The sequence below is a fragment of the Acipenser ruthenus genome, chromosome 19, assembly GCF_902713425.1.
Source record: "Acipenser ruthenus chromosome 19, fAciRut3.2 maternal haplotype, whole genome shotgun sequence".
In the NCBI taxonomy this organism is placed as follows: Eukaryota; Metazoa; Chordata; class Actinopteri; order Acipenseriformes; family Acipenseridae; genus Acipenser; species Acipenser ruthenus.
In genome coordinates this window covers 8,945,016-8,971,882 of record NC_081207.1, presented here as the reverse complement: position 1 = coordinate 8,971,882, position 26,867 = coordinate 8,945,016, and the positions used below count along the sequence as shown (strand labels likewise).

The window sequence follows — 26,867 nt, the reverse complement described above, 5'->3', positions numbered from 1 at the left end:
ATCACTGCAACATTTGAGTTTTTTAAATCAAGTTAATGCAGTATTTCTTGCTAAACAGTACACAAGATAAATAGACTTGTTGTGATTTTGAGAGAAGCACTATCACAACTTCACTTCAGAAGATGAATATACTCATTACTACTGTACCATGAAAAACTGAGCAAGCGATTTACATAAACTTCATTCCTGATGAGAAGATATAGCTATTTAAGTGTGACATTCACAAGTGACCAGGCTACCAGAACGCATTTTACAAATGAATGACAAATTCTTGACATGTTAGGTGTTCACTTGTTTTTGTATATGAATTCAGCTATTGTTTCAAACTCTATGGATAAGCTGCAGCCTGTTACCTTTGCTGTTGATCACATGATCTGATTGCTGGTGGTATCTAAACACATGAAGCCCTAACTCCCAGGCAGGATTGTAGGCCTTCTACTACTAGTAGGCTGAGTGACCCTAACTTTCACAGTCCGCTACTAAATATTTATATCTCTCGGCCTACTCTCCAAACCCTGTGACAGAGACCTTACTCGCCACTCGCATGCTTAGCCTAAAGTGACAGGAACTCAATAAAAACAAAACATAAAACAGGCTAATTTAGCAGGTGACCCTCCCAACTATTAATGCGCTCCCAGGTTGGTCCTACACAAACTGAGCCTGATAACTTAATTCCCCGTTGAAAATGAACCGTCCTCCCCGACTTGCTAAAATAGCATGACAATATCTACATATTCCAATTTAAAGAATACAAAAGATAGGAATGACAAAACCAAGTACCAGCAGCAACAGCACAGCATTGAAACATTTTTTTCATACAAATCATTTACAAGATTCACTCTGCAGGACAGCATTCTTAAATCAGGGCTAATGCAAACAACTGCTGAAAACAACAATTAGACTTCACTAGTGACCCTAAAAGTGATGGGTCTGGCAATTTAATTTGATCTCGTGGGGCCAAGCAGGGACACCCATTGAAAATCGGGTTCAGGCCCAGGGCTTGTTCATATAACTGGCCCAGTCATGAGGTGGGTTGAAGAGAAAAAGTACTCCACACAGGGGACCGGTTTGAAGCTTGAAATTAATTTCAGTCATGACGAAAGATGTTTTTTTTTTTTATCTCAGATCTAGTGAGATGAAAGACAGGGCTGGCTAGGAATGCTTCACAGCATACCTAACGCTTCAGAAGGCAGCTGAAATTCAATTCAGGAACCAAAAACTTAGCTCACTCAGTGATCTCTCTTGAGAACAGTTGATATAGAAAGATAAAAAATACTGCTGGGCTGCCATCTGAGCATAGTTAGCAATTAATCATTTAATCTGACAGTATATCATTCTATTAAAAAGGAAAAATGATTAAAAGACTGAATTTTTAGGCTAGGATATAAAGACCAATGTACATTTGGAGTAATATCAAGCATGCTACCATCCAATTGTAAAAAAAACTTGCATGGGAATTCATTAGCACAAATTGTTAAAAGTATCAAAATCTAGTTCATTCAGACCAACTTATTCAGAAGTTCTCACGGTGTTACTTAATTTCATGAAATTTTGGTGGTATCTATTTTACAGGTGATATGTACTTATATACATTATTATTTTTTTTCACTTTTAGAAATTTGTACATGTAAAATTAGATTTAAATGCATAATTGACACTTTGATTTGGACTGAAAATGTCAATTTTTAACAATACAATTATGTACTGTTGACAACTAACACTAAAATGGATCTGTAGTAACAGTACAGATGGGCATGGTACACTGCAAACTGCAATACGTGCATGTCTTATAGGTATTGCAGCATCATGGCCTAACTTTCTGTGCATTTTTGCTAACACAGGCAGGTGCATCACACATGGCGAGACAATCCACACACAGGGCAGAGGGTGGGAGCGAACCCTGGACCTCTCACACTAAAGCATAGAGCCGATACCGCTGTACAAAAGAGCCGGCTGCTTTGCAAGGAGCGAATATCAGGCTTATGTCCCTGTGTGTGATTACATCACCTACTAGCCCTGCTGCTGCCTTCCCCCGTGCACGCTACACTCTCCCCTGCCAGCCTCAAGCCTTCCCCGGACTTGCTCACCAGGCTGTAGTCCAACGAATGCATGCCAGGGTACCTGCGTCCACTTCTGACACCAATGTAGCAAAATAGGTTAACGCAGGCAGGCGCATCACACAGGGTGAGACAATCCACACACAGGCGGAGGGTGGGAGCGAATCCGGGACCTCTCGCACTAAAGCATAGCACCGAAACCACTGTACAAACGAGCCGGCTGCTTTGCAAGGAGCGTATATCGGGCTTATGTCCCCTCCGTGCACGCTACAATATGTTTGTCTTTGAGTCTTTTAATGGTTTTGCTGTTACAATTATTAAACAGCATGAATATGAAACAGTCTGGTTACAGAGGGAATATTTACACAAAACCAGCATTAGAAAACACAGGTGAGTGTAATGATCCCCGTGGTTACTAGGCAATGCTGCTCGATCGTAACAAAACCGAGATATGCTGTGTTTGAACTGTGTTTGTGATTCAGTTGTGATGCAGGTTTCATCTAGGACTGTATTATACCTGCAAGGCTATAATGATATGTTCATTGATATTACTGCATGGTTAAGTGAATGTTTAAATGGTTTGGGCTGCTCTTTCTGCTGCGATTGGCACAAGAGGGGGTGGGATTATTCACCCCTCATATTCGCATGGATAAATAAAAACTATAGCGGTATTAGGACCCCCCCCCCCCCACTGCTTAGACCAGTGGTCCTTTGGGAAGTCATACATTCTACACCTGTTGTGTAGTTTGCAAACCCCCCTTATCACAGAGCAGCAGCACCTTTAACTAGCCTCCTGTTTGTCACCTGCATGTTTGCTGAAGAAGTGGTTTATTTTGTAGGAAAATAGTGTGAAAAACTGTGTCATTTTAAGTGTTTGGGGAGAGTGTAAAATAGTTTTGCAGCTCTAAACACAAGGGTGAACACAAAGGGATTATGAACATGCGGTTTATTCTCACCGGGCTCACAGTAACTCACAATAGCAAGAAATGTGTTTTGAAACTCGATACAAGCATGTTGCATTCAGATCTCACGGCACAGTTCTCTACAGGATAAAAGATACAACAATTATTCTACCTCGGTTTGGGAGGGATTTTTTTTTTTTTTAAATATTAAAGCACAGACCACAGATCAGTTAGCTTGAACTAATAATTTTAACTTTAATATAGAACTGGCTTCCATTTCCCAAAATAAACATGCAGTGTATGCGCTGTATTCACTATTTCTATCGTAATACAATGACATATACTTCCCAGCAGCTACTGCAGTACAGAAATATATGAGGGAAATCCATTATCTTTATAAAAATTCTTAGAAAAGCATGGTAAAAGCATAAAGAAAATGTTAAACAATAAGCAAGCAAGGTAAATTGTGGTAAAAACCATGTTATTAAATACTATGCATGAAGAACACATTGTAAATGTCCAACTGTCAATAATGCCTTTTTTGGTTAAAGACTGGCTTGAAAAAATAAATTTCTTACTGAGAGCTGACAATAGGACAAATATAACAAATAATCAGAACATTATTCAATGCTTGTCTATTGGTCTTTTCTGTAACTTTATACTTAGTACCTTCAGTCGCGTCACTATTTGTAAACTTTTTCTGGAAGACTTTCAAGGAAGATCTCTATGTAGTGTGACTGACAGAGAAAGACAGACACAACCAGTGCATAAGGGTCTACATGAAATAAATATGTTTTATTATTAACAGTCGGTTATTCCACTATAGGTAAGGTATATTCTGTACTCAAATTTTTAGACATAGTCAATTATACATTTAAACAGTTACCCACTGAGAGGAATTAGAGAGAAGGCTGAACAACCTGCTGGAATGCTAAGACTCCCTGAGGGTCAAACTAACATACATGGGGGCTCATTACACTGTGACAGTCTGAGAACAAAAACGACAACAATGTAGGAGGCTTAGCTAATGACTGTTGTTAGAGCACAGCCCACTTGTTCAAGCTAGGATACACTACTAACACAAGTATGAGATATGACTGCAAGGTTATTAGTGACAAATTACATTTAAAACCTAAACAAAATATGCTTGCAAATTATTTCTACACCTGTAAAAAATTACTAACAGATTCATTCGGTTTAGGCATACATTGTGCCACTTACATGTGGAACACCAAGTCTTTGAAATTGGACTTCTCCTTGCTTACACAGCAGTGTTTTGGTATTCAGAAAAGCATTCTTATATTTTGGAAAAAAAACACAGTGTCTAAAATAGCTTTACGCCTGTGTGGTTTGTTTACATCTGTCTCCTGTGTAATCTGAGAACACCACTGAGCATGTCGGACACCTGGTATTGACAATATGATTAGGTGCTTGTAAACTATGAATAATAAACTTTTGCAGGAAACATGCTGCTTGTTTTGTACATATTTTTATTTTTATTTTTATAAAATTGAGGTTGCATTGAGCATCTAGAGGTAGAAGGACTACTAATTTGACACAGTACAACAGTTGTATTGTATAGGTTGACTATTTGTACTGTTTCATAACATTTTGCTGTTTGTCCCCTATATTTTAAAATTACTTTTTTTAAAAAACTGTGTATTAATGCTATAAAAATGTCATTTGTATGATGACGGATTGCAACTGCAGTTCAGTCAATCGGAAACCACACTCTTCACAATTACGTCACAATCACGTGAGGTGTGATTAGTCGACGACCCGTTTCTGAGGTCCACTGTCACTTTACTGTTCGACTAGTTGACTGTTTGGTGCTACCCCTGCTACAGACAGCGCCCATAATATCCCGTTGTGTACTGATACTACCTGCCAAGTTTCATCCCTGACATCCCTGTGAACAGATCAAGTACAAAACCCCCCAGAACAAAGGCCATGTGCTCCACCCAGTGCCATAAAACCACTTCCCTAAAAGTCTCTGCAGCCTGGCATTGTTAACACACACATGCATGGATATATTTAATTCATTTATTTGTATAGAATACATACAGTAAACTTAGGGAAAAACTCACACTATTTTCATTTAAACAATATTTGGCAATATTTGGCAACTTTGGTAATAAATTCAAGGATTAAAAAGTTACGTAATTTTTAAGTAATTTATAAGTGACTTTCCAAATGTTTGACTCTTTCCGACGTGGTTAAAATAATCTGAATAAAACCTACAGCTTTCAGTTCAGTTTTTACAAAACACAAGAACTTGGTCATACTGTATATAAAATGTTGTTTTTGTTTTAATTTGTAACCTAACCTAAATATCCATTTACAACTGATGCAGTATGACCGGGGCTGTGAAGTTGTACTTTCTGCCCCCTTTGTAAATGGAATTGAGATATTACTGGAATATGTATAACACATGTTATTACTCTAAAAGCCCTATAAAATAATAAAACTCTAATGTTGAGTGAGACTTTAAGATCATTATTGTCTACAACAGCACTTGTTCAACAAGATGCTCGGATATATGGTGAAAAGTGTTGAATCTAAATCAAGGGAAGTAATGTTAAAACTTTATATTGCATTAGTAAGACCTCACCTAAATATTGTGTTCAGTTCTGACCGCCTCGCTACAAAAAGGATATTGCTGATCTAGAAAGAGTGCAAAGAAGAGCAACCAGAATTATTCTGGGTTTAAAAGGCATGTCATATGCAGACAGGCTTAAAGAATTTAATCTATTCTGTCTTGAACAAAGAAGACTACGCGGCGATCTGATTCAAGCATTCAAAATTCTAAAAGGTATTGACAATGTCAACCCAAGTGACTTTTTCAACCTGAAAAAAGAAACAAGGACCAGGGGTCACAAATGGAGATTAGGTAAAGGGGCACTCAGAACAGAAAATAGGAGGCACATTTCTAATGTTGTTGAAGCTGGCACCCTGGGATCCTTCAAGAAGCTGCTTGATGAGATTCTGGGATCAATAAGCTACTAACAACCAAACGAGCAGGATGGGCCGAATGGCCTCCTCTCGTTTATAAGCTTTCTGATGTTCTTATGTTCGAACACCTGCAACTGACTCATGAGTCACACAGTACTGTACACGAAAACTGAGTAAATGTTATTTTCCACTTTCCTTCAAGCTTGCAACATAAAATGAGCAATTCAAGATATGTCATTGCTAAACTGCAATGTACTTCCTCCCACAGTGACTGTTCTATGCACAGCTGATGACACCAGTTCAGAACATCCTTTTGCCAAGGACCATCTGGTATTCTTTTTTAAAGAAAAAACACATTTTCAATTATCCCAAGACCAAAATAGGAAGTATAGCTTTTCTGTTGGCAATTAAAAATATATAGCCCATTTTTAAAGCCATCTTATTTTAATGGGATGTCAATTTCATCTGATACAAATATCAGATGGCTGTATCCCATCAGTTTCAGGGTCTACTACATATATTCCTGATGCATCTTATCCATACATACACAATCAACATGAACCTGTATACACTTCTACAAGGAAACAAATGGAAAGCATTGGATTCATTACCTTAAACCATGCAGAATGATTCCAAACATCATAAAAAGATAAAGTAAAAAAAATGGAATAATAAAATGAAAGTTGAAGCTACTTACTATTTAAGTAGTTTGGGGCCCAATATTGAAACAGACTGCACCCTGGATCTTGGTGCAGGGGGTTCCTATTATTTAATCATGAAGTTTAAAGACTATGACATGAGCAAATCTGCACATTAATAAGCTGGCTTTCACTTTCCAGTTTTCTGTGCTGCACGTTGCTGTCATCACCATGATGTATTAGCGACAGTTTTGTATTCGCAGTTCAGAATAACTGCTTGTGTCACTTTGAGTATGTATTCTAACTGTGAAGTTGACCCGTTCTGGGAAAATATTAGTTGTGGTGTTCTTAGTTCACTTCCTGAAGGGCAGCACCCGAAACCACCAATGGAACAGAAAATATTTTTGTGACCTTAGCTCTCTGCAGGAAAGGGTATGTGTGAGGGTTTGACCACGCTGGGCAAAGACAGAGTGGTAGCAAGTGCTGAAACACTGGAGCAGGAGTCAGAGGATGTGGTTCAAGCGCAGGGCTGCACACTTTTTATTAAATTAACTCAAAACCAAAATACTTTTAGCTATACAAAAACAGAAGTTTCCTAACAGGCTTCTAACAAAATAGGAATATGTAGCAGAGCAGGAGAGCAGACAGGTATCTGCTCTCTGGAGTCCAAAACAGAGCTAACTGCAGCACAAAGGGCCAGGCTAAATTGTCAATTAATGAAGTAATTCAGCTTGACCAGCTGCATTCACATGGAAATGTAATTTTTATTCAGAACATTTATCAAGTAATACATTTAACACAGCTAAACATGAAGATAAAGATAATACTTTGTTGATGTAGCTGGTGGGATTATGTACATGCAGAATGTGAATGAAGCAAAACAAGTGCTGATACAAAATAGGTTAACAAGAAAATAAATCACAAAAATAAACACTATTTGCAAGTGAGGGGCTTTTACCCCATCACAGTAGGGAACAGACAGAACTCAACTTTCAGTTTTAGAAATACTGCCTTGTTTTTTTAAATTGACATTCTTTGTTGTTAAAATAAATATAAATATGCATACAGTTTAGCTTAAATTACTGCTAAATAAGAAGCACATTTTGTTGGTTCTTTAGTTCAGGCTGATTCACTATTCAAAAGCCTGTCAAGTCACATGAGACATGAGTTAGCTGTTTTTAACTCAGCCCATAGTAGGATCCCAGGGTGGAACACCAGGTAAAGGCACAACCAAGTGACATGCAGGGTGTGTCACAGAGTCAGGGGAGCGCAGGTTTGCACCCTGGCAGTGCCGTGTTGTCAATCTGGGCTAGGGATCCAATTACATTGGCTCTAGCGCTCTCACAGGTTGAGCAGGTAAAATCGACCAGGACTTTGTGACCACACTGCACTACAGTGGCCCCTACCAGCCAGCCACCTGGCAAGCTGAAGTGGCTAACTGCAGGTATGGCCTTCATTCCCCCATGGGGCGGTAGCTTGCCAACATTCACACTTTGGTATAAAAATGAGATTGACTTGGCAGTGGCATCAGAAGACACTCACTGATCTTCAGTTGTTCTGAGCTGTTATGGGGTGTTGCTCTGGTGTACCAGTGGATTAAATGTCAGGGTGTGTTCAGATTGAGGTGTGCTTGCAGAGTTGGGAGTGGAAGCTGCCAGCACCTGACATGACTAAAGCCAGCTCAAAAAATCAGACCTATTCTTTGTATACAGCGACCGTGCATGACATGCAATATGGAATCGGGATATTGACTTTAACCATCATCCATGTACCTATGAAGAGAGTGATACACCAGTATTACCTGAGCTTTGCTTGTCTCAATCACTTTGTATCACTAGTGTGGTTTTTAAAATGCATTATAGTCTGCACACTAGTTTTCAGAATTAAAAAGAACAGCCAAACAGTTTGCTAGTGTTTATTTTTCAAAATGTATTAAGAATTATTAAGAATTCACTGAAAAATACAACCAGCTGTTGCAATTGTTAATTAACCTACTTTTTATTCCAAGTACCTTTTAATAGTGGCAAACAGCTGCATTGCTTCCATTTTGAATTACAGCAGTCAACATTGCAGTATTTTTTTGTTGAAAGGTCAGTTTTGGTTCTACATTTTCTGGCACAGTACACCTGATTTGTTTTGATTTATGACAAATCTAAGTTAATAGGAATCCAATGTAGTACAGCTGTGCAGGTTCACTTTGTAGGTTCACCAGCAATCAGCTTTTTACCCTTTCAGTTCCCCTTAAAATACCATTACATTGCTTTCATTTTCTGATAAACTGTAACTACCTTTTTTCTGGCAATTCTTATAATACATTGTACTATTTCATAAGCACATGCCTTTTTATTGGGTATTAGCAAAATCACAGTGTTACACTACTATTAGACTGTATTATTATGCTGGCATAAAATATCTTTGCTGCCATAAAATATGTTTTGTCTCACTGCCAAGTCCTATGTTGATCCAATTAAAAAATAATTTCCATTATTTAGTAATGCAAGCAATTAGCTATTATTATGTTATTTACCACCTTGCATGCTGAGAAAATAGTTCACTTGTAATGGTAAATGGGATGACATTTTTCTGACAAATTCCTAGTGGTGTTTCATAGGGACTACTGTAGTAGTTCTAATGTTTATTCAATACCATTTTCTTCTTGAACTGCAATTCTGTTGCCTTTAGGAACAAATATATTAATATAAACTGTCTCTCAGAACATGACCTGGGTCATCAGAAATTCTTAATTAGGCAGCTCCCAGGGCTTACTTTGTGTACCACGTGTTCTTTTATAGTAGAGACTTCAGAGCTGCAATTTATGTCATGGTTGGTATAAAAGCACAAATGTGCAGAACCTTTGAGATTTTTTCAGATTATACATAGGGCTTGAACTATCCAGTTTATATATTTTTGACAAGCGTCCAAAATATTGTAACAAGTCACAAGAGGAAAGTATTTGTTTAACATGTATTTTTTCCTCTGTGAAGTAGACTACATTCATATTTGCGGTGAGTATGCATAAACTGTGAACCCCAGACATGTCTGAAGTCGGAGGTATCTTACTTCTGCCCAACAGAACAGAACACCTGCTATATATTATGTTAACCTTTAGTTGGGGTTCAGGGGACAGGAGGTAGAGCTCCACCTCCTTTCTCAGTTCACGCCAAATTCAATTGCCAATCATATATAAACCCTGAGCACTCCCCATTCTGTGTCTGTATTTGCGCTTTTGTACCTGTACACTAACTCAGTAAGACTTGTATCACTGATTGAATTTTGGTTCTAAATTAAAATCAAGATGTTAAACTTACTGCATTATTCCTTCTCATCGAGTCGGAAGGCTTGGAAGAAGAGTTTATTCCACAGGCTGGTACGTCTGTAGCTTCTGTCTGCGTTCCATATGGAAGATCAAGGGGGTTCTCCCCAGCTTTCCACCCCCGGACCTATACCTCTCTGCTCGGAGAACCAACCATGTAGAAGCAAGCGCCATCAACCCCGGGAATCCTCTCCAGCTCCGCTGTATTTTAAAGACTCGTCAGTCGATAAACTCCTGAAAGCTTTTTAAAAAAGGTATTCCGATTCCAGCATTTCTTTCCTCCTCAGCCCGCAGCTCAGCTTTCCAGGAATCCATGCCCCCTCCCTGCTTCCTTGCAGCAAGCCGCCCCATCAACCAGCTCAGATCCTCAGCAGCCAGCAGCCTCAATCACTCCAGCTCCTCAGCCACCAGCCGTCCAAGATCCGCTCTACGATCTACATCAGGAAATTCTCAACGACATTAAACAACTCATTCAACCTGTCGCCGATGCCATTTCGGATTTCAGCACCAGCCTGGGAAATCTGGACGGCTGAGTTTCACGTATGGAAGCTATTTCGTCCGTCAATTATCAATTCTTGTCCATGATTGTTTCATCACCTTCAATGACCTAGTTATGGAGTCTATCCGTCTGATTGCCTTTTTTGGTTTCCTCAGTTGCTCCAAGTTTGCAGTTCTTTCCCAAGCCAGTTTCCCTTTAGTAGGTATTCATTGCAGCAATCTCTCCTAAGTTCCTAACTCTCATTATATCCTGTTCCTCCGTACTTCCAAAACGGATCAGTTATGTCAAGGCCAGTTCATTCAGCTCTGCAAGCTTAATTCAGCAATATCTCCCTACCTGTCTAGTCATCGCCCAGATAATCCTTCGGATCCTTTATTAATTAAAAACAATCATTGTGTAGTTACAAGAAGCTGGTTTTCGTCCCACCTGTCCTATCTCATCTATATGATTAAAAGAATGGGGCGCAGGACATCCTCTGGTCCAGTGGTTAAAGAAAAGGGCTTGTAACCAGGAGGTCCCCGGTTCAAATCCCCCCTCAGCCACTGACTCATTGTGTGACCCTAAGCAAGTCACTTAACCTCCTTGTGCTCCGTCTTTTGGGTGAGACGTAATTGTAAGTGACTCTGCAGCTGATGCACAGTTCACACACCTTAGTCTCTGCAAGTCGCCTTGGATAAAGGCGTCTGCTAAATAAACAAATAATAATTATAATAATAGAACATTCACTCCTCTCTCTCAGACATTTCCACAGCTCAGCATAGTATTGCTAGTATGCCTGCAGTGGGGGCTATCTCTCCGCCTGGGCCACCAGAGATTTCCCCCCAAAAAATGTTTTTTTTTTCTCTCCACTGAGCGGTAGATCACACATCGCCTACAAAAAAAAGAAAAAAAGGGGGCGGTATATATATGTGTATCATTTTTTTTTTCTTTCTCCTCTATCTCCCCTATCCGGGGAGCTGGGGGTTGTTCTTTTGGGGGCAAGTGAAGTTTCACTTCCCAACCTTGGGTCGGTCGAGCCACCCCGACCTCTGAGAAGGAATGTTCTCTACACGAGTCAGAGGGGACCCCCGGCCAAAACCTTTCCTTTCTAACATCTTCACCTTTTGTATGCTTCTCTCCCTCAGTTCATGTTCGTTCGTTTGTTTGTTTACAGGTTACCCCAGGAAGCAGCCCAGCTATCCAGCTCGGAGACCGAATCGCTCAGTCCTGCACCTCCGGGATGGCGGCTCCTTCTTTGAGCAATGGGATCCTGATGTTTACTAACACCACTTAGCCATAGCTCCTGTCCAGGTGAAAAATTAATTTGCTTGCTTTTACTACAAAAAAAACATTATTGTACTGACAGAGCTGTGGGAAGTCTTTTACATCTGGAATGTATGGCTATATATAGTACTGTGATATATGACTTATCTGTTTCTGTATCATGGGGTAATTGTGTATATAAATAATATTTTATGTACTAAAATCTGCAGACAGAGCACATAAAGCACCTGGTATACTGTAATGTAACGGGGGGGGGGGGGGGGCGGGGGGTGTTTAGAAGTGCATAATTTCTGGAAGAAATTAACAATTTTAAAATTAAAGAAACGTATCCCAGGAACTAAAATGTCTTTATGCAGATAAAAGATTAATTGATATTTGGGGAAACAAAGATGTTCAGCTTTTACTTGATAGTTCTACAAGGAACCAACATACAAGATGTCCAATAAGTGAGGGATCATAAGCACAATTGTTAATACTGGTTGTCTCTCTGTTCTTTCAGGTGTGAAAAAGATGGGCAGGGTTACAGGTAAATAGATACAGAGGAACTCATTGGCATATACACAGTGCTTTCCCATGAGTTAACATTTTACTTCTGCATGTAACATACAGCCCATGCCATTTCATTTATCTTATTTATACTCATGAGCAGATCAAATGGAATTTAATGTGCTATCAAATACAGTGGTCTATTTAGGAAGTAAACACAGAATTTCAACTCCAAAATTAGATCAGTACTGATAAGTGAACCATGCCTGGGGGTGTGTGTGGTAAGAGCAGAGCAAACTGATGAACACGGAATGATTATGGCTTGAGCAGCATACCAAAGATTAAAGCATGCCGCTGACTTCTGGCTCCTCCATACCCTGACGGAGATGAGCTGTGCTCATTAGACAAACTACAGCACACAGGCAAAACCTGGACAGTGCAGTAATAAGCATGATCACCCAATTATCCAACTGTCTTATTGGTAATGTGTCAGTATAATAAGATAAGATCATTTTAGGTTGAGGGTGGTACTGCTTTTTTAAGTTAGCATTGCTTCCTTATTATTTTTTGGATGTGGCAGATCTAATATGGTTACCCCATTAATCATACCACTGGCTTAAAACAATCTTAAATTGCCTATTTTTGTATTTATTTATTTATCAAAACCAAAACCATTCAATTCCTTTCACCAACTAAATGGAAATGTTCACATTTAACATTAAACTGGTCAAAGTGCAACATTACTCATTCATTTGATCTTCAATAAGAAAGCTTTAGAAATAGTTTCATCAGTAAACCCCATTCTTTCTGGTTAAGAGATGCCAACTCCTGCCCTCCTAGTTGCACCATGTCAGTGGGATGAATGTTGTGCAAACAGAGCAATGATGCAGCAAATGGGTTTTTACAACATTTATATTAGGAGAGAACCCCAGGGAAAGTGACAATTGCAGAGTGTATTAGAAGCCCCAGATTGCATTTTTTTTTTTTTTTGCTATTTTCTTTTGCTTTGCTGTGATAAATAATGCAACAGCCATATATATATATATATATATATATATATATATATATATATATATATATTTTTTTTTTTTTAATTATGTCTCAACCCTAAAATCCTAGGTGATGTAAAACATTTGGCCACAGCTGTAGATGTTTCTGCTCTTATCAAGATTGTATTAAGGGACATGCTTTGTGACTCATCGTGTGGAAATGATGTTGTATTCAGCACCTGCATGTCTTTGATGCAAACACTTTTAGACTTCTGGTATCAACAAGGCAAACGTATAACTTGGTAGCTGATAAGTGGAGTACCATGTAAACTTGTTATTCACTTCTTGATTTTTCGTTTAACACGTTTTATGACTGAGAATCATAAAAGTGATAAAGGACTACTGCATCATCTTGCTCCATTCCCTTCCCCACAATGAGACAGAGCATATAAAGCTGTATGATACCAATGGCGTATCCTTGTCATTAACCAGCCATGCCATCACATTCCTCCTCCTCCCCTCTGTTGATAAATAAAAACTTCACCTGCTTCAGATCACAGAATATTTCAAAGAGTTAGCACCCTATCCTGCCTCTGTAAACGAGGAGGCTCTGATGAGCAAAGACAGGCAAGATAAGCTATAGATAGTGGAGATAGAGAAATAGTATAGTGAGTTGTGTTCATGTTTTTAAGCATTAACTCTATATAGGCCTCTTCTGTTAGAGAGGACTTTCCTTTAAAAAAACACGACAATCACTTGTTTAATTAATATTATGGTTTTCAAATCTTTTACTAAATGTGTTTCACATTGCTAACAGCTAATGTCACCTACATTGAAATACCCTAAGTGCTGAACCAACTGTATCACTCAGAAAAATATATAAACATTCACGATGTGATCTCTTGGAAAACTTGGGTTCACAGAGTCAACACAGAATAGTAAGGCTAGAGTTTGAGATCAATACAAGTGATTGATTGCTCTAATAAAAACATTGTAAAAATGTATAACTTTAAAAGGTCCAAGTAATCTATGTGTGTTGACAAAAGCAATGTTGTGCTTGTTGAAAAAATAGGATGAAGGTAATAAATTCTAAGAATTAAAAGTTTCACATAATAATACCAACCGTACTCTACTAAAAATAGAATCCATAATGTGCCGCGTGTTACAACAGTGTCACAGCACTGGACTCAAAGCATTTGAAATGATATTTCTTTCCTTTGATACATTTTCTTGCACTTAAAGTTGACAGAAGTTGATATGAGAACTGATTCCAGAGCAATGCCCATGGTCACTGAGCTATCTCATTGTATAGTGTCTGCTTGTGTTTATAGATATGATTGGCTGAAGGTTATTGAATGCTGCATAATGTATGCATCCAATTGAGTTCTAAATGGAACTCTCAAATTCTAATTCAGTAGTATGTTCATCTTAAACCATTGGATTGGTAAGAAAACCCACCCCCGCCAAACAAATACATTAAAATACAAAGCAATAAACAAGGATAGCATTTCAATAACAGTGGACTAATGTCATTTTCAACAGTGGTCTGGATTTGGAACTAGACAATTACTGTGGGAACCACTAGCTATAATTCAAAAAGGATTAATGCTCAAGCCATTGTGATTGTGCTACAATACACACACCTTTTAAGCATTTTCATTTTAGCTTCCAATTCATAAACAAAAACCTTTTTGTATCTAATATTGAAGAAAGATAAACTGCTTGATATTATCAGACTATAGGTAAATATGTACTATTTCAGAACCCTTTCAGATATTCTTTATAAATGTATATTCTTATACACTTATTTTATACAGAATATAGCAAAACAAAGAATCTATTTTGTTACTTTCCAATGATGGCAGTTTGACTGGCTGATAATGTGTGCCACATGCTGCAAAAGAAAAATGTGCTGCCAAATTGATAGCAGAGGATATCACATTCTTAGCATCGCAACTACAAACACAGGTTAAGGATATTCTTCTTCTGGTTGTCTTAACCAGGTGTTCTTAAGCCAGGCATCCTCATTATGACTAACTCAACTTCTCATTACTAGCATTCAAGTGATTCAATACAAGTAGGCTTGCTACTTTTCGATTTTAAATTGGTAAAGCTTGGTAAATGTCGAATTCCCAACACATATGACTGAAATCGACTGAAATAAATGTACATAGGATAAACGTTGATAAAACCGCTAGCTATTTTTATTTTCTTACCAAAAATAATAATTTAGAAATCATCTCTGGTTTGTGTAGTTTTTATACCTGCTGTCTGTCCCGTCTACTTTCCGCTCTGAATGGCTAGGGGTCACTGTCAGTCACCTCAGTGGTCCCTTAGTAGGCTACTGTAGTTTCACTGTCAGTCATTTCATCCTGTTCTAACAGATCTTGTTGACTGAAGCAGTGCTAGAATGCTAATTCGTTTAAATGACTCAATCATCAAGACCTGCACTGATTGCAATGCGCCAACTTTGAAATTAGAGGGTTAAGGTGTAGGTAAGCTTTTGCTATAGGTATACGGTGACAATTACTAGTTTGATTTGAAAATGGGGCGCTAAAAGAAAACACTTAATGAGTATTGTGCACAATACCCTGACTGATGGCTGAAGTCTCCGCTACAGGACTAAGCAGGCCCGTCTGCCTTGCCTTCCACTCCAGCGACTCTGAGTCCAGCTATGCTGAAGCAAGAGAGGGTGAGCTCAGACTCCGAATAATAAGTGCAAGTTAGTTCTGTTCAACTATCTAATGTTTTGTTCTGTGTATATTATTTTTACTCGTAAATTTATGTTATAAAAGTCTGTGTAATACACTTTTATATGCCGCGTTTTCTACGGTTTATTTGAGACAATTTTTATATTTGTATAGGATCTTTGTGATCAAACGTTATTTCAATTAGAATGTTGGTTACCATGGTTTTGTTGCATGTTGAATATGATAAAGGTGTTTCGCTAAATGCATATAAAGTTGTTTTTTTTTAAAGCATAAAGGTCGATTTCACCCATTCTCTGCCTGAATTAAAAAAATAAGATCGAAAAAAACCATTTCTAAAATAAATGTCGATATTAATTGTGGATTTGGCGAAAAAAATAAAAATTGAATAATAGCAAGCTAATCTGTTATTTTGATGTATATATTGCACATATTTATATAAATGCAAATAGGAGAACAACATGCAAGCACATAAGAATATAAGAACATAAGAACATAAGAAAGTTTACAAATGAGAGGAGGCCATTCAGCCCATCTTGCTCGTTTGGTTGTTAGTAGTTTATTGATCCCAGAATCTTATTAAGCAGCTTCTTGAAGGATCCCAGGGTATCGGCTTCACATGTAATGCTTACCTTAAGTAAGAGTCTATTATTTAGGAATGTTTTCAAATGGCTGAGAAAATCAAAAGTTGACCACAGTCACTGAAAAAGTGTTGCAGTAAAACTGTAAGATTTAGCGAATGCCTTTATCATTATATTGTGGCATCTACTTTCAACATAAGGAAGAACTAGATCCTTTGAGAGAGATTTCCTTGTGAACACTGTAGTCTCCAATCTCTCTTACTTTTAGTCTGAACCCAAAGATAAGTAGGAATCATTTTAAATTTAATTGTCTGACTTATTATAAGTTATTTACACTGTATGTAGGGTGTCCCTTATTGTTATAAGTAAGGCTGTACTTTGTCACGGTTATCATGGATTTCCCGATTTCCCTGAAATGTGTCCATTGCCGTGTAATATGTAGTTCCCAGTGAAAATCCCCATTTCTGAAAGAGTAAATACACATACTTTGTTATCACTTTAAAATCAATACAGCAAACATTTGTATTATTGATGCAGTACCTATTACCCTGCATTTAGGAACCTGGCAGCCGGTTTAGTTTGCTTCCAGTAAATTATTGAACACACTGCATAGAGCTGCACTATTTCTTTAAAATATCTAAAACGAAAAAGAAACCAGCTGCATCAAAGATTGGAAATATCTCTGCTACACATCGCTATGTCCAGTACAAGGGAACATGAAGCAAAGCTACACAAGACGTAGTCACATATTCACTCATTGCTCAGTCACAGTTTACAGTGGATTGCCTCCTAACCAGCACTAGTAGGCTCTCTCCCCCAACCCCTCCCCAGCCCTCCGTTGCTGTTTTTGCTTTAGAAGTCTGTCATATTCTACAGCTATGGCCAAAAGTTTTGTATCACCTAGAATGTTACTATTGAGACACAATTTACAAAAAAAAAAAACATATGAACATAATTGAGATGTTTTATTTAACATCATGTAATCAAAAAAACTATGGAAAACTACAAACGTTATGTAATTCAGTATGTTAACGTAATATTATTTAGCAGGTTTCATTTGACTTTATAAAGCACAATTAGTTAATTCTATAGGTTGATGCAAAACTTCTTGCCATAGATGTACAGGTGACAGCTATACACAAGATATGATGTACTGTAATGATTGATTTCTCATACATGATTTATAATTCGCAAAACAGGGTGACTTCTCAAAGCTGTCAGTTAACTAAGCCTTTCATTCAGCCATTATTCAATAATTAAAGTGATGTAACTCCTATAGCAGTCACTCCTCTACACCTAACAACCTTCCAGCAACTAGGACAATCTGAATTTGTCAAAATAGTTGTCTGTACTTCCTTCCTCCTCACCATTTTCTCCTTTTGTTTGACCTTGTCTGCAGGGCTTCTGTCTCTCTCCTTATCTCCAGACGGGGCTAACCAATGCCAACTTCACTGGTTAACAACAAAATTATTCAGTAGGGTGAGGCACATTTTACTAAGGCAAGTTTTTGGAACAGTTATGCCATTTATGTGCATGATCTACAGTAATCAGATTCAAACTCTTTATTTCAGAAATAAATTCCCAAATCCTCTGTACTGTATATCATAAATATTATTAGTTTTTTATATCAGGTTGGTCATTGATTCCTCATTGACTTTGACATAACGTAAACTCTGCAACATCAATTCCAAAAGGTTTGATTCTTTGTGCCTGCAATCGTAAAAATTGGTTTAATAATTGACTTTATCGCAAGTTATTCTGATAAAATAAACATGCACGCTTGTGTAATTGCGTTAATCTTAAATGATTAGATAAAAACAGTGCATACTCTATATGGTCATTTACAGAACAGGGCAGTAACAGTTTACATACTTCAGGTAAATTAACTTCTATATCTTACTGGAAATTAATACAAAATTAAACTACTCCCCAAAAGGTCACTCAGACTTTTGGCAATGGTATTAGTTTTATTTTATTTTCTTTAATATTCCCAAAGACAGAAAATCCTTAAAAATCTCTTGAGGATTTCTGCTTTTTTGTATAGTTCCATAAAATGTATTCCCACATTCTATTACAGTACAAATATCTACAAATGGTCTATTTATAGACAAATGGTCTATTTATAGATATTCCATTTTCTTTCACCAACATCCACCCATGTAGCACACATCAAATTTAGGTTCAAAGCAAGAAAGGAACAACATAGTTAGATTTTTTTTTTTCCGTGTATAACAAAATGAGGCACTTCCTCAGTTTAAACTGAATTCTAAACAAAATAAATACAGTGCAAAATACAGTTCTCTAGAAAACTAAAGGCTTACCGTCTTGTCAGACTCAAATCTAGATTCCAACAGGAATGACTCCATCTGTTTTTGCGGCTAGCTGTTTTCGTAACTGTGTGCGAATGGCTCAGGAGCACTAACAAGCTGCTGCAAGTACTGAGCAAATGACAAGAGTTCTTGGGGTGTGAACTATACAGCAAGGAGAAAACATGTGTGACTTATCTGGGATCCAATTAGAATCAAAAGGCTATAAACCCAAAGTCAAAACTAAGTACATGGAAAAATGTAATGAATGACCTTTTAGGCTGAACATGTTTATAGTTCAAAATGGCCTGAGAACTCTTGTTCCAGCAGCTATTTCTCTTCATTTGGAAAATGTTAAATGTGTGTATTTGTTTCCCCAGATGTGTACATCTGAAGTAGCATTCCTAGATGCATAGGGGCACTCCCTGAGATCATACAGCACACAATGGCAGAGACTGTACGTCATTAAAAAAGATTTCAAAGCAACAATGACTGTTTTGTAGTGCCTGCCCTCCAACTCTTGTTAACCGCCTTGACCCTATTAGGTTTCCAATTCCTGCTGTGTAATTCTCTCATTAATTTGTGAAATTACAGCTTTATTCTTTCTCAGCCTTGTTGCTTTCCGATTTAAGCAGTGGGACATTGGAAACAAAACAACAAGACACACTTTAAAAAATGCGGCTCTCTAACAAGCACCCATGCTGTTATCTGTTAACTGCACACTTGTTTGTACTTGTATGTTCCGACTACAGGGGTTCGGTTCAGCAAGAAAACGCTACATATTCTGTTGTATATTCTTCTTACTGTATTTTTTTTTCATTGGGGGAGTTTCCATGTGTGTTATAATTTTTCTTGTGACATTAATGTGCTTGAGCCAAATGAAAAATGACCCTATACATTTCGGGTTTCCATTGGCTCAGTTTATTTTACTCGAGAAGACCCTCTTTTCACCTGACATCATGCAAATGAAGGGGAAAGGAGGAGGTTGATATGCAAATTTGCCATGCGTAGCATTCTCATGCTGGTTTCCATGCACAGAGAACAGGAACATGAGAGAATTTCACCTGGAAATCTATGGTTGTCAGGTGACATCTTGTTTGAGTGAAACTGTTTAAAGCACAGTGTTGAGCTCATGTAATAAAGCTGTGATTTGTAAATGCCTCGTGCCTGGTTGTTTAATAATGTGTTTTACTGCTCTTGCCCAAATTGTTTTTTAAATGTCCATTGGTGGGGTGGCATATTGTTAGTAGCGAATAATATTTCCACTAATTTATCACACGGCTTATTAAAGAAAAAATAAAATAATTAACCTTTTTACTAATTTTACTTTATAAAGCAAAATTAGTTAATTCTATAGGGTGATGCTAAACTTGTGGCCATAGCTGTATTGTAGGTTCACACAAGGTTTACATAAATGTATGGATGGATTATTATTATTATTATTATTATTATTATTATTATTATTATTATTATTATTATTATTATTATTATTATTAATAATAATAATAATAATAATAAATAGTAGATGATAAATTTAAGTACATTTGCTGGTTACATCATTCATTTCCAGAAATTATAACTTTATCAGAAAATAAAGTAGAAAAAAGCAACAGATTTAGGGAATAACAGTATGTATACTGTCCCAAAAAATGTGTGTAGCTGCAGTGTCTGTGTGCCTAATGAGATAGCCAGTTGGATAAATATTCATAACTCATCAAAAAACAGCAGAAGCCGAGGCTGAGCACTAAAGGGATCAAGAGTTTCAAAATATTCCCTGTGCAAAAACAATTTCAAAGAAAAAGGAAGTAAGACTTCAAAAGGTAAATAATAAAACTGAAAACAACAATGTTTTGATTAATCTTAAACAGTGAGTAGCTGCAAATGCCCTTTTAATGGTTTTTGTTTTTATACAGTACTGTGCAAAAGTTTTAGGCAGGTGTGAAAAAATGCTGTAAAGTAAGAATGCTTTCAAAAATAGACATGTTAATAGTTTATATTTATCAATTAACAAAATGCAAAGTGAGTGAACAGAAGAAAAATCTTAATCAAATCCATATTTGGTGTGAACACCCTTTGCCTTCAAAACAGCATCAATTCTTCTAGGTACACTTGCACACAGTTTTTGAAGGAACTCGGCAGGTAGGTTGGCCCAAACATCTTGGAGAACTAACCACAGTTCTTGTGTGGATTTAGGCAGCCTCAGTTGCTTCTCTCTCTTCATGTAATCCCAGACAGACTCGATGATGTTGAGATCAGGGCTCTGTGGGGGCCATACCATCACTTCCAGGACTCCTTGTTCTTCTTTACGCTGAAGATAGTTCTTAATGACTTTCGCTGTATGTTTGGGGTCGTTGTCATGCTGCAGAATAAATTTGGGGCCAATCAGATGCCTCCCTGATGGTATTGCATGATGGATAAGTATCTGCCTGTACTTCTCAGCATTGAGGAGACCATTAATTCTGACCAAATCCCCAACTCCATTTGCAGAAATGCAGCCCCAAACTTGCAAGGAAGCTCCACCATGCTTCACTGTTGCCTGCAGACACTCATTCGTGTACCGCTCTCCAGCCCTTCAGCGAACAAACTGCCTTCTGCTACAGCCAAATATTTCAAATTTTGACTCATCAGTCCAGAGTTTACACTAGTGGGATTCCCGTAGTTAAACCAGGCACAGATCATAATAACAGTGAGTAAGTTAGAGAATCAGAGAGCGATGGGGAATCCGCCATTAAGCAGTACATACCTTAGTGTTCCTGTTTCTTATGCTCCTCCAGATAGAGAAAGAAAGATATATAAATAAATGATGGTTCATTTTGAAGTCGGACCCGGGATGATCATTTCAATAGGTACTATATTGGTAATATTATAGTATTGCATACATCTGACACATCTCAGATGCCGCAGTTTCTCTTTTCTTCAGCAAACAAAATTACTTTTCTTTTAAAAGCTGCATTAAAAAATGTTCATGAAGTTCGCTGGTACCATACCGAGAGTAATATCTGTAGTGGGCAGTACTGTGTACAGTTGGTCTTGTTCAAGCGCACCACAATAATTGACATGCGCAAATGTAAATTGGTACCCTAACTAAAAACCTTGAATCCAAGTCGTTTCCCCAAAATTCGAACTTTTATACAAACCATTAGACAAAATCTAAAGTTGTATGGCTTTCAACTCTAGCACTGGTTAGATCTCAATAAAATATCAGTGTACCTGTATGAAAATTGGGTTCATGCCACTTGAATATAATTTTAAAAAGTAATTAAGGATGTGCTGCATTGTCACCAAAGCATCAAACCTTGACAACCGTCACGTCATGAAGTATTAGATGAGTCATTAGAGTTCGTTAGGCTCTGCCCATGATTGTTCTCCCCCATTCTGTTCCGGGAATGGGCCATCGTTCTGACCATTGGGAAGGTTATTTCCCTTCCCAATGTTCAGCACCTCCAGTTGGGAAGCCTCTCTCTCTGGTTGCTGGGAATAAGTCTGTAGCTGTGCTCTTATGTTCCTTAATTTGCTATGTTCCTGCCTGTTCCGTGGTGTCTATTCGTTGAGCTACACAGGACTGGACACCTTCCGATGCTCTTACTCTCCCTGCAAATAAAGCTGTGTTGTGGGTTCAGCAAGCTGATTATGGGGCTTGTTCTTATTATACCTTCTAGTCTGAGAAGAATTGTGACTGGGTATTTTATTTCAAGACTAAAAATATTGCAAAATGAGAATAGCGTGACAAAAACACAAATGGATTCAGTAATAACACTTTGGGGTAGATGTACTAAAGTGTTGCGTCTGTCGCAATCGTTGCAAACCACTTGCAAACCACTCGGAAGTGTAGCGTGAAATATACTAAACAAAACGCAACGCTGTTTGCATCATTTTAATGAATGCTTTGCAGCCACAGTTCTTATTTGCGCTTTAGCCTTAAATGCACTAGGTATTCATTTGATTTTACTACTGTACCGATTTATATTTTTACATGTAATGTGTAGCGTACCCAAAACACATTAGTGTTATTTCAGCTCAATGATTTATATTTAAAATACATCGAGAACTGTAAATGTATGTGTGCGATTTTATTGTATTGTTTTTAAACCCGACACATCCTTATGTCGGAAAAACATGTCCAGTTTAGCGAGGGGCTACTGTATGATTATGAAAAGCTTTTTGAGGGTGAAGGTTGTGGCCCCACTATAGAATCTGATGGGATTAAACTGCCTTTCATTTGTTATATATATAACATTACTAAAATAGGTAAAATGAAGACGGAACAGAATGTATTGTACAGATGACATTTACATTTAACAAAAACAATATTTTGATTCTTGCACCCTTGCATGTATAGACGTTATCCTTCGGGCACCCTCTGCTGCAGCAAACCACAACTCAACTGCCGTTATTTTATTTGAAAAAATGTTGCACAACTCTTGCTAGAGATCTCGCTAAGATGACGCAAATATTATTTAAATTAGTATAGTGCGGCTCTGTTCATTAAAATATTTTTTCTTAGTACATACGACAAAATGTGCACTTTGTGTCGTAACGAAAATGCAAATTGCGGTAGTTTGCACTGTGACTGGCCCATCTTAGTACATCTACCCCTTTATTTTCTCCAGACTAGTCTGGATTAACCCCTTTTCACAGCACAGTCTTAATGTAATACGTTCCAATATTATTACCATATTATTATATATATAATAATGTCATTATTAATATTTATTTTCTTTTCTGATTATGGTAATTTGATTTATTTCAATACCCATGTTATGAAATTATGGAATGTTGGAACTTAATAAATGGGTAATTGTATGTAAAAATAATGTGATATCTGTATAATGTGAAATAATGCATAATGTGATACCTTGTAACAATTGTAAGTCGCCCTGGATAAGGGCGTCTGCTAAGAAATAAATAATAATAATAATAACTTGGAAGGTCATCAAAGAGAACTTTGAGAGAATATTATGTATAAAGTTGCATCTGCTCCATCTATGCTTCTTATTCGGAAGAGTTTGCAATAGATGCTTTACATTGTGACTGCGCACAAATTACTTGTCTTAAAATGCCTAGTGAGGAATCTTTACTTATACAGCTAAGGGTGGGGTGGTTTAAAATTGCCATGGAAAATACAGGTACACAGCATCATATATAAAGAATGTCCTTATTGACAGCCCTCCACGTTTAACCATGTCTCACTGGCCACAGCTGAATCAAAACAGATCACTTTCAACAACAAAAAAACAAGACACTGAGCTTTTACGATCATACAGTTTATGGCTAAAAATAGCAGGGTGGAATGTTACTTTAAAAAAGAAGAGAAACTGCCACCCGGGTTGTGACTGCAGTCACTGCACATAGAACTCCCTAGTTGATTACTATGACCCCATTTTAAAAATGTTCGGAAACAGCAATTGTTAATGTTCCATTGGCAGCTGTTTCTGTTTATAGTGCCCAGCTGTGAGAGAGTACAGTTTCATTCGTTTTCACTGAGATGCCCGGGGGAACTTACAAATCTGCATAACAGCTCCAGATGCTACACATAACATTTAAAGTATAGGCTGGGGTAATATATGATCACTACTGTACATCAAAATTACTTCACTTCAGTTTACTGATATATTGGGGGAAGATTATGCGGCACAGAGCTATGGAACTTGGCAGGTAGCAACTGTAGACTATGGGAAAAGAATCGAGTGGTTGGCACTGTGTATCTTTGGAGGCAAGTCTGTATAAGAGGCTTGTGAACTAAGCCCTAAGTATCAGTTATTGCCTCTATTACAAGTTTCTATGTATACAGCACACACTTTTACTTCATGAACTGCTCGATTAACCTTTCATAACCTGTCTTTATAGCTTCCTGCTTGTCATTTATGCTGCCTTATTATCCTTGGCGACGGGGATATAGTGGAAATGGACATCAACTTTAAATTGTTTTCTACATATCTAGAAAACTTGATCAAATTCTGATGAAACGGGGTATTCAAATTATTTAGCACAATTGGGGGCTATAGGGTTGTGTCTCTCTGTCTGTCGATGCGTCCATCTGCAACACACTTACATTTTTACATGTATCTTGAGAACACAAAAAGTTATTCCACATAATTTAAATCAGTCATTTTAATATACTTTACCATGATACTAACACCTAATTTACTCACCTAATGACACCTGTGTCTTAAATGCCACGTATCCAACTATTCATTGGCATTTCTTATTCTACATCTATGTGTTTACATACTTCATGGTCAGACTGATAGCTCTTATTTTGAACTGACAGCCTTTGCCAGGATGTACGTTACTGATGTGCTTGTTTTCTATGTTATCTCAAGTTGGTTTTAAAAACCTTCCAACTTTGCGTAAGATACCATGAATGTCTCCCTGCAATGTGAATTACCTCTCCAGACCAACCTACAAAGACATCTCCTTCTGACCAGCCTCGCTGCACACATTTCAACACATCCCTGCATCCATTAAACAGAATTTCAAACAGAGACCCTGAACATCTGGTTAGCTCTGTGAATTTCCTTGGAAAGGTTAGGCGTATAAGAAACAGCTTACTTCACTTCCTTTTGGAACAACAGGGCAATTGTGTCCTTACAGCAGCAGTGTTTTGAAAACGTCCTGTGTTCATTTCAATGGTGTTGCTCAGAGTAAATAGACATTGTTAAAGTTGCCACAAGGTTGATGTTGTGGTGTAGTCAAGGAATTGAAAAGAAAAAAAATAGACTTCAGATGTGATATGCACAACAAGTTACATTTCCAATGAAAAGAGGGATACTCTCCACATTTATGTTTAGCGTGTAATGCGTAAGCTTGCATATATATAGACAGCACAGTCAGATTTTGTTTTATTTTCTAACAACACTTACAGAACCAGCCAGTAATGAGACAGACTCAGCTATTTGTAAAACAATAATGGAACATTACGCGAGAGTTTCCTTAAAAAGAAGAAACTTCATCTAATATGCTGCAGGCATGATCAGTAAGCATATGGGAACAGTTTAATCAACCAGCTTTTCTCATTTGATGTTTGCTGTGTAATTGAATGTAATAAAATGGCATCTGTAAATAGGGAGAAACGTTCAACTGTGGTACCATTCTGCATATAGTCCATACCATTCCAGCCGCCCTTGTGCTATATTAACCCTTAGTACAGCTCCATTGCATTACTACCACATCATTTTACTATTCAAGATCAAGGGCTCATACCATAAAAATCTGCATCAAAATAAACTAAATTGTTAAGAGTGAGAAACAAGCGAGGTACATTGCTGTGATTACCTCAGCTAGCCCCCTGACATATTGGAATTATTTCTTAATTGCAAATATTTCTCTAGTTGCCTTAAAAACCCTGAAGCTAAAGCCACAACTAACCACCCACTTTCTTAACCTTCACAAAGCCATTTATTACCATCTGTGACGGGGTACAACCGGCCACTGTGTGTATTTTGTATTATTATTGTTTTAATGTATGGTTTAGTGTGTAAAAACACAATGTTTTGTTATTATTGTTTACAGCCTGGGTGGGGTTAAAATGCCCCATGAAGATAAAATCGTGAGAATGCGTGGTCAACAGCGAGTGATTATTGACAAACTGGCTGTTGACCATGCATATGAGAAACCCTATGCCGAATGTGGCAGAGGGATAAACTAGGTCATTAATTGCCAGTTAATCCCTTGGCCACAATATAAAAACCTGCAGCTTTGGCTGAACATGGTTAGTGTGTTCAGTGTTCAGAGGCGGAACAAGACGTGAGTCATGAAATGTGAAACTAAAACTAAAAGAAGATAACAATTGATACTTGTTTTGTTTTGTTTTGTGTCTGTTTTGTTTGTCTATTTATTCTGGCCACGGTGCTGTTTTGTTTGTTCAGTGTTTTGTTTTGTGTAAACTGTTTGTTTAATAAATCTGTGCACCAGCGCATTCATTCAACAATACTGTGTCCTGCATTTCCAGGTCTGACGTTACCCATAAAGCCATCTTGCCACATATGATGTTAGACCGGGATAACAGAGGCGCCATCACTCAGGCCAGGAGAAGTACTGCGGGTACACAGTTTCTTTAAGAGGATTTTGTTGTTGTTGTTGTTTGTTTTTTTAAAGAAGAATGGAGGTGGACATAGTTGCCCCAAAGCAGTGGTACTACTGTGAGTACTGCAGGAAGGAGAACCAACACCAC

General features: G+C 37.6%; 1 protein-coding gene across 3 annotated transcripts in view; it reads right to left on the bottom strand.

The window, feature by feature from the left end:
• LOC117424147 (growth arrest-specific protein 7-like) overlaps nucleotides 1-26,867 on the bottom strand; it is a 149,719-nt gene that overhangs the window by 105,391 nt on the left and 17,461 nt on the right. The window contains exon 1 of one of the 3 annotated variants that reach the window (XM_034040262.3): nucleotides 18,710-18,836. The exons of the other annotated variants lie outside the window; for them this stretch is intronic. Coding sequence (XP_033896153.3) covers nucleotides 18,710-18,754 — 45 coding nt within the window. The 5' untranslated portion in view covers nucleotides 18,755-18,836. Of the gene's footprint in view, nucleotides 1-18,709; nucleotides 18,837-26,867 lie in introns of those variants that run through there. 3 annotated transcript variants of the gene reach the window in all.